The sequence below is a fragment of the Gekko japonicus genome, unplaced genomic scaffold, assembly GCF_001447785.1.
Source record: "Gekko japonicus isolate JY-2015 unplaced genomic scaffold, Gekko_japonicus_V1.1 scaffold4292, whole genome shotgun sequence".
NCBI lineage: Eukaryota > Metazoa > Chordata > Lepidosauria > Squamata > Gekkonidae > Gekko > Gekko japonicus.
The window spans coordinates 62,576-71,714 of record NW_015165375.1 but is presented as its reverse complement, the minus strand read 5'-3'; the positions used below and the strand labels follow the sequence as shown (position 1 = coordinate 71,714).

Here is a 9,139-nt window from a genome sequence, read left to right as displayed (position 1 = left end):
TTTAAAATGTTTAAAAGTTCAGTAGCTTTCAGTATACAGATCGAAGACTTCATTTCCCTCTTGAGAGTTCCGGGACCTCCCCCCCCCCCAAAGCCCTGGTTATTATAATATATTTAGTATTTGTGAAGATGTCTGTTTTCACAGTGTGCTACTTATATTCTGTTGAGAATTCCAAAGGTGCTTCCAAGCCCCCAGGTTGGGGATCCTTGTTCTAGAGATGCACAGCTAGATGTCAGCCCACACACACACACACACACACCCATTTCAGTGCATGATTTCCCGTTGATGAGAGTCTGCACAGAAGCTGCTTCCCACTGACGGACGGATGGAGAGCAACGATCTTGGTTACACCTGATTTGGCCCTCAGCCAGGATCCTGAAGGACCACGTTCTCCACAGGCTTCCCAGTCCACTCCCAGCATTAAGACAGTTAATGTTAAAGGTCCACTTACTTCTGCAAGGTGCTTCTGGCATCCTAAAGAAAAAGGCAGAGAGAGAGAGAGAGAGGAAGAAGGGAGACCTCAGTGCCTGCTAAAAGGCCAGACCAGGAAGACCCCCTCAGGTTCTGGAAGATTCTGCACTCTGGCCTTTTGCTTGCGTCCAGCTAGCAGACTTCACTCAGAGACTGGGGTAGGTCTTCATGAAGTGGGAGAAAATCGCTGTGAGGTTAATATCAGCAGACAAAGCGGAGCCATTTCAGAGCAGAGCTGGGCGATCTGCTTTGACAACTCAACAGTGGCAACATTCACTATGCGATTTTCCCTCACGTGGAAGGCAGGAAGCCCTCAGATTAGGGTGTGCCCCCCTTGTGGTCACCCACAGGCACAGAGGCACTCCCAGCAACACTCCTTACCTCAGCAATGCGTCGCTGTGATTTCCCTTCTTTTCGCTGGAGGGCATTTCCCAGCCTTAAAAATAACAGCTAGTTTACACTAGCAGTGTAACAACATACTGATCCCCAGCTTTCATTTTTTAAAAATAATCAAGTACTTACTGTTGCAGAATTATAACTGGAAATGTGCAGCCTGCACTTCCTTTAAAATAAGCGCAAGGCATTAGTGCAGCAGGCTTTACTGTCAATGTTCCCTCTAAGCTGTGGAGTCTTGTGAGCAAAAATCCTACTTTGTGAGCTACTGGCATTAAAAGTTGTGAATGAGCAATTTGGCCACTGCATAATTTAGTTTGCTCTGGAGCCGTCCTCCCTGAGCTGAGACAAAAATGTGTGAGCTGGAGGCTAAAAAACTGTGAGCTAGCTCACACTAACTCAGCTTAGAGGAAACACTGTTTACTGTCACAACCCTATAGTAATCTATCCACTGGGTCTGGGCATAAATGCCATCACATCTGCACAGGGGGTGGAGTTTCGCAGGGCCCCAGGGATTGTCCAGCCTGCCCCTCGCTGGAGATGTAAAGGGGCAGAGTGGAAAGCAGCCCATGTGCAGAGTTGATAACTTGCTAGCAACATAAACTGGGCTTGTTTGCTTTCTCCCCAGGGGAAAGAGGCACAGAGAGGGTCTGGCGGCAGCCTTCTCCCCACGGGGAGCCCGGGCTGTTCCCACCACCCCCTCACCTGCAGGAGATCTTCGGCTGGCTGCTGACTCTTCTCCTCCATCTCCCGGATGAGGCCTTCCAGAGAGGAGAGGGCCTCAGAGATTCCGGCCAGGTGCCAGTCCCTTTTCTTTGCCACCTCCTCCTCCACCTCTTCCATCTGGGCCAGCAAAAGTTTCTCTTGTTCCTCCAGAAACTTCTGTAGTTGCCTGAATTTGATCAGTGTCTTCTGTTGCTCTCCCCTGGTTTGCTTCTAAGATGGAAAAAGAAGAAAAGGAGGAGAATACAGCCCGTGTTTGCAGTGGGAAAAGGTCCCAGAGGAGGCTCCTTACAGAAGCGCACTTTTGCTCTTCCTGGAGATCACAGCAACATTCAGTAGGAAAAGAGAAAATTTCTGAAAGTCCACATGAATAATCTTTACATTACTTTATTCTTTGAGTACTGTTTTACTTTACAATACTCAAACACGTGAAGCAGCCAAAGACAAAGAAAGCAAAGAAGCTTCTCATGTCTATCCCGCCCCCAGAGACACAAAGGTTCCTTCCACAAGGACCTCTTGCACTAGTATGGCACCCAACTCTTTTCGCTGCAGAGATATAATAGGAAAGGTGCACCCCTTCATATTCACAAAAGCACTCGTATGGCACCCAACTCTTTTCACTGCAGAGATATAATAGGAAAGGTGCGCCCCTTCATATTCACAAAAGCGCATTTTAAGTGGTCTTTCATTCACTCTTCCATTGGAAACCAAGTCATTCCAAACCAGAGTGTAACCAGCAGCACAGACCCCGTACCTGGGGTGGTTTTCCCCAAAAGAGAAACACCCCAAAACAACCTCTGAACCTCCACAAGTAGTGCCCTCATAAAGCCAGGCTTGGCTTAAAACAGTGGCTTTTGCTGGGAGGCTAGGAGAACCACTTTTTAGCTGGGAAAGCTTAGGCCAAGGGCCAGGCCAGCTGCAGGGTCAGACATCCTCCATGCGATGCGGCCCCCCTCCCCAACTCTTCTCTCCTGTCAGCTCAGTCCATAAAGACAAAGGGTGGACAAACCTGAGCTCTTGCTTCAGGCATCTTCTACTGACCAAATGGCCAATCTTTTGTCTGTCAAATGGACAACTCCTGTCAGCTCAGTCCATAAAGACAAAGTATGGACAAACCTGAACTTTTGCCTCAGGCATCTTCTACAGACCAAATGGCCAATCTTTTGTCTTTCAAATGTATAGGCAAGCAGGGACAAAGAGCCAGTGGTCACTGTGTCTCCGTCAGAATGGAATATGTTGTATGTTTCATGTCCCAAATCCTTTCACACCCTGGAGCTCAGGAAATACGTTTGGAATAATCCTCTCAAACCTGTCTCCATATATCTGTCTACAATATCTGCATTTCTCTCATCTATGCCAGACCCATCAAGGTAAGCCTGGCGTGATCTGGTCCATGGGGTCACGAAGAGTCGGACTCGACTGTGCAACTGAACAACAACAACAAAGAATGGTAATCCATTCAGCTTCATCCTGTCAAACATTAAGGAAAGGATTTTCTCCTCTGTCTGGTACCAGGGAAACACCAGATTGCCCTATCATTCCACAATGGGAATCCCATCAATCCATTGTGAAACTAGCTGCCACATTTTAACATACCTTCAGGATACATCTTGGGGTATAAATATACCCAGTCTTGCACATGCCCAGTGTGACTTTAGCTGGGTGCGCACAAAGCTAACACCCCTGAGCACAACTCAGGTCCTCTGTGATCTTGCTGGTCGGTCCACACATCTCCTCTCCTCTTACCTTGGATTCCTTCATCTCTTCAGGATAGGTACAGTATAACCCTGACATTCCTCAACCCCCTCTATTTGTCTGCTAACCACTTTCTATATCTTCTTGTATGCTTGCAGCCTCCGATCTGAATGTAAAAATCTGGATTATTATTATTAGTTGAATAAAACCCATTTCTGTTACAATTTGGACTGGTCATTGCCTTAAACTAAGGGTCCAAAGGGAATTAACTCCGTAAAAACTGATAGCGGATCCACGCTATACCCCATCGTCTTGTTAGTTCTGCCTTTGTAGCATATTCCCCACTCAAAGCAAAGGCAAGATATTTGTTTAGTAAAGCTGTCTTGGGGTAACAAGAGGAGGCTGCCTTCTTGTGTGAGTTTTCCAATTTTTCTACTCAGTGTTTTTTCCCCCTGTGTTTGTTTCCAGTGCCTGTTCCAGACAAAAAGAGCTGAAGATGCTTCTCACGTCTCCACACACACAGACACCAGGGTTACTTCCACATGGAGCTTTTGCACTGCTATGGCAAACTAACCTTTTAATTGCAGACATCTGGGAGGAAAGGTGCTCCTCTTAATATTCTCAATATGTAATTCTAAACTGTCTTTCATTAACTTTCCTGTGGGAGGCCAAGCCATTCCCAAGGCTGCCTTCTCATCTGAGTTTTCTGCATTTGAAAGTTTCCAGTCACTGTTCACTTCGCAGCCATAGTGACACTTACGAGCAGGTCTTGGCTCTCCTTCACTAGACTGGCTTTGTACGCCAGGATTTTGTTCCTCTCCTTCTGCAGAATCTCCACATAAGTGCAGAACTGATCCTAGGAGGGGAAAAGGTCCCAAAATTGAGGTTTGTTTCTTTTCTATAAAGTTTACTATAAAACATAAAAAGCAAAACTGTCATCTAAGGCCAGACTAGGCATAAGCACAGGATGTCTTGTTTCCCATGCTACACGCCTGGCCGGAAGGTTAACAGGGACTCCATGACAGCATTTTATTTTATTTTTAATAATGGAGAAAGATAATGTAGGGCAGGGGTGTCAAACTCATTTGTTATGAGTGCTGGATTTGAAATAAATTGGACTTTGTCGGGCCAGGCCATGTGTGCCATAAAATATATTGCCAGGTAGCCAAGATATAAACTTTATAAAGGACACAAACACAGAGATTTTTTTACTTAAAAACATGCTTGAAACATCAGCACACTTGCAATATTTTGTTTATTTAACAGTCTCTGGTAACTGACACTTCTTGCTCTGAATTATTGCACCAAAATGTCTGTGCTGTAGCAATCTGGGAGGGGGAGGAGCCTCAGCCCAGTGCAGGGAGCAGAAGCTTGCCTATCTATCTCTCCTGAGCGACTGAGAGAGTCTGGGAAAGCAAGCTATGATGCAGCAGCAGAACTGGAGGAAGGAGCAGGAGGCAGCCAGTCCCTTGTGGGCCTGATAGATACCCTCTGAGGGCCTGATCCGGCCCCCGGGCCACATGTTTGACACCCCAGATGTAGGGGGAACAGTTAAAACCTCCTACCAAAATGCTGCTGCCCCCTGGTGGCCTGGCAGGCCAACCGGTTGGGCAGACATCAACACAGCTAGCCCTGAGGAGTGCCCTAGAGTCCTTAGCAAGGCAGCAGCCAAGCCAGGAGATGGGCAGCAAAGACAGAGATTGTTGTTCCAACTCTGGGCCCAAAGCCCAAGAGCTGCCTTATGAAAAGTGTTGTGGGACACCCAGGAGATCAGCTGGGTAGGACCCACATGCCCACCCCTTTCCATCATCCATCTGGCAGTTTCCCTACCTTGTACGCTTGGGAGGCCTCCTCCACAGGAACGATGTCATGATATTGGTGCTCCTGGGATTGCTCACAGACCACGCAGATGAGGGCTTCATCGAACTCGCAAAAGAGCTTCAGTGGCTCCTGGTGCTTCTGGCAAACTCTTTCCTTTCTAGCTGCCATGACTGTCTGATGCCAAAAACAACAAAATAAGCATTTGTTTTATTCTTTCCCCATATTTCTGAACTCTTTCTCTTTCACAATTTGCAAATGGCCTCCTAACGCCTCAGCTGGATCTCAGACAGTATCTGGAGTTGCTGCAGGAGGAGAAAGCCAACAGTGAAGGGAACTGGAACATCCTGGCCCAAATACCCTCCAAAACATACCTATGATGACTACAGTGGAAGTGAGTGTTTACTTTTAAGGGTCTCCCAGACTTTTTAGCCTGCAGGTACCTTTTGAATTTTGAGAGAGGGTGGTGAGTGCCTTCCCAAAATGGCTGCCACAGGAGGCAAAGCCAACCTAAAATGGCTGCTGCAGTAGGTGGCACCACATGGAAAACTTTCTATCCTCAGTCTAGATTCTGCAAACCTCCCAGCTCCCCTTTCTACACTCTCTGAATGATAATGAGGAATGCTCTGAAGACACTTTTGGAACAATGTCAACATATTTGTCCCAGTACTGATCACTGGTCCAAGGGTTGACATGACTGAGGTTTATAAGATTATGCATGGGATAGAGCAGGTAGAGAAAGAGGTACTTTTCTCCCTTTCTCACAATACAAGAACTCGTGGGCACTCCATGAAATTGCTGAGCGGTCGGGTTAGAACGGATAAAAGGAAGTACTTCTTCACCCAAAGAGTGACTAACACATGGAATTCACTGCCACAGGAGGTGGTGGCGGCTACAAGCATGGACGACTTCAAAAGGGAATTAGATAAGCATATGGAGCAGAGGTCCATCAGTGGCTATTAGCCACAAGGTATAGATAGGGGCTCTGGTGCAAGCGATGCTCTGTCATCTTGGTGCTTGGGGGGGGGTCAACAGTGGGAGGGCTTCTAATGTCCTGGCCCCACTGCTGGACCTCCTGATGGCACCTGGTATTTCTGCCACTGTGTGACACAGAGTGTTGGACTGGATGGGCCTTTGGCCTGATCCAACATTGGCGTCTCTTATGTTCTTAAGGGTTGAGGAACATTAGACCCTGAAGCAGGCAACATCGCCAGTAACGCAGTGCTTTGGCAAGGACATGCATCTTTCTCTGTCCCTGCAGGGCTCCCCACCACCTCATTCCAGATTCACAGTTACTGTTGCTTGATACTGGAGTGCCCCTCTTCACCAAGGGCAGGCACTTTGGTGGCTGGGAGGGGGGGGGACCACATCCTCTGCATTGGGGTCCCCAGTGTGGTGCTGTGGGTGCCATGGCACCCATCAACACCTTTCCTGGGGCTCGCCAATTGTTTTGAGAAAGTGGGCAGGGCATTTGCAGAGGCAGGCTTCTGACTGGTCATTTGAGAGCTGACTGGCTGTGCAGATTTTTTTAAAACATTACTTTGCCAGCCGCTGGTCCCACAGCACAAGCATCTTCCCTGTCTGACTGAAGGGAAGATGCAGGACCCATTTTGTAGTGGGCTTCACCTCCTGCAGGAGCCATTTTGTGGCTCCGCCCTTCATGCTGTGTCAGAAATCTAAAGGCGCTCATCACAGGTTCAAAAAGCTTGGGGACCCAAGCTCTGCATATTCCCACTTTGGCAGCGACACCTCTTGGACTAGCCCTGCTGCTAGATCTCAAAAAGGGAGAGGCTATAGCGTTCCCACTGGAAGTAGCGGATGGGATATATTACCACTTCTCTGGGGCCTAAAATTAAATGGGTTTAATATTTGGATTCCGGCAAGGACTCCTTTTCCCCTGGACCGAACCTCCAGGGAAAGCAGAAAGAAATCACAACTGTTTCGCACTGAAGATCCACAGAGGTTATTCTCCACTATGCTTAATGCAAATTTACTCAAAAAAAAACATGTACTTACAAATTACTTACTCTGAAATGTTTATTACAGAAATTGTTGTATATGTTAATATTTTGAATATATAATTAAAAAATGTAAATAAAAAAAATCCACAGAGGTTTCTTACCTTCTCCTCCAGGGGAGTCACCCGGTGACCTCGGTGCTCCCGGGACCGGCTGCACTGAGTTAGTTTCGTTTCCCTGCTTCCCCGAAGCCGCGATGGGGGCGTCTCCCTTCCTGCAACTCGACTCTCTGCCGCCGCCCAATCAACGGAGAAGGAAGGAGGACCTTGGCAGGGAAAGGCCTCCTTGGCACTCCTCCTGCTGGCATTTGCAGGCGCCTCGGAGGGACGGGGGAAGGGAGACTGACGGGGACTGGTATGGGGGACGCCCCTGAGACCGGGGCGGGGAGAGACTTCCCTGCCGGCCTGTGGGGGAAAAGAGGTGGGGGTGTCCCCAGCGAATATGGGTGAAAGGAGCCGGGAAAGCTTCCACCAAGGAGAAGAAAATAACTCCGGGAACCGTGGAAGGAAGCGGAGGGGCGCAGGGCAGAGCCGGCCTTACCGGGAGTCACCACACCCGTTTGTCCCTTTCCAAAACAGCTCGGTTCAGATCTCCCCCGCCCCTTACTTGGGAGAAACTCTCCCGTCCCCCCTGGGAAGCTGATTTTTAAAAAGAAGAAGGTCCAACTCTTCCTATGTGATCCCACCTCTCTGAGCCTTGTGAGCCCAGCGGTTCCCACAACAGCAACACCCGCGCGCTCCCTGCAAGCTCAGATCTGGATGCAGAGGCTAGAGACCCAGGAGGGGGAGGAACGGGAATGCTCCTGTCCGGGCCTGCCCTGTCGGTTTCGCCAGCGCCTCCCCTCCCCGGCCCGGCCTACACTTCTGGGCAAAACAGCAAATGAGCCGGCAGCCCCGGGCCTCTGGCTGGGCTGTGTGGGGCAGGGGTGGCGGCAGGCAGGCAGCTCCGTGGGCGGGAGCAGGTGGTGGAGTGCCGAGCGAAGAGGGCCGACCAAGGCATCGGAGTGCGGGCTGGGCTGGCGGGAGGCGGTGCCAGGGCCGGGCCGGAGGGGCAGCAGTGGCAATGGCCGGGGGGAGGGGGCACGGTCACCACCCTCTGAAGGGTGGCACGGTCCTCTGGCATGGGCGTTGGGTGCCTTCTACTACGTCAGCTCGGACAGAGCGCGAAGGCGGACGGGCTTGGCCAGGCGTCCCCTTCAGCCATCACCTCTCCACTCCCCGTCCCGTCCCGACCAACTGCCCGGGGGCTGCACTACACTCACCCGGGACCCGCTCACTCACCGCCCAATGCCTGTGGTGGGCCCGCGGCAGAAGAGCAAGCAATCGAACCTGAGCCGGGAAAACAGGGAGCCCGCAGTGACTGGTGTGACTCTTTTGGCAGGGGCCGAGGGGCCGAGCAGTTCTCAAGCCCCTCCCAGAAAATCACACTTTTTCTGAGAAGGACATTTGTAGGTTTACAGGCATTCTGTTTATTAACATTTATCATTCACAATAAGTTTCGCAGGCATACAAATTGCAGTATTACAGTTCCATTGCAAAGATTACATTGCAAGGCCATCAGGGCAGAGACCTGTTTCCTGTGCTTTGCCAAGTGCTGTCCCCACAGATAGTGCTTTTAAAATAAACTCTTAATAATGTAAGGACCACATGTCTGGGAGGCATAACACATCAGAAAATAAAAAGATGGGATTCTCAAAATATCTAGAGCCAAAAATGAAGGGAATTGAAAGATCTTGGACAAGGTTAGGTCCAGAAACTCTGCTCTTTGCAAATGGAATCAAAGGCTTGATTATGAGAAGCCAAGAGGATGGGATCAGTACAGACAGGGAGGGTGAAAAACATCTTCTTTCCAAAACAACGGTGGATCTAACAACTCCTCTCACCTTCCAAAGGCAGTGTGGCTAGAGTGTCTTAGAGTCAATGCTAATCCCAACCACACCATGGAAGCTTGCTTGGTCACCTTGGGCCAGTCACACACTCTCACTCTACTTCTAAGGGGTCTTCTTGTTGTAAGGATAAAAT

General features: G+C 49.4%; 1 protein-coding gene across 1 annotated transcript in view; it reads right to left on the bottom strand.

Annotated features, from left to right (window-relative positions):
- Positions 1 to 7,270, bottom strand: part of LOC107109931 (tripartite motif-containing protein 7-like) — a 26,553-nt gene extending 19,283 nt beyond the window's left edge. The window contains exons 1-5 of the mRNA XM_015410641.1: positions 7,223 to 7,270; positions 5,113 to 5,277; positions 4,043 to 4,138; positions 1,570 to 1,800; positions 452 to 474 (exon numbers count right to left, since the gene is read on the bottom strand). Of these exons, the coding sequence (XP_015266127.1) occupies positions 452 to 474; positions 1,570 to 1,800; positions 4,043 to 4,138; positions 5,113 to 5,271 (509 nt within the window). The 5' untranslated portion in view covers positions 5,272 to 5,277; positions 7,223 to 7,270. The remainder of the gene's footprint in view (positions 1 to 451; positions 475 to 1,569; positions 1,801 to 4,042; positions 4,139 to 5,112; positions 5,278 to 7,222) is intronic.
- Positions 7,271 to 9,139: the final 1,869 nt, after the last annotated feature.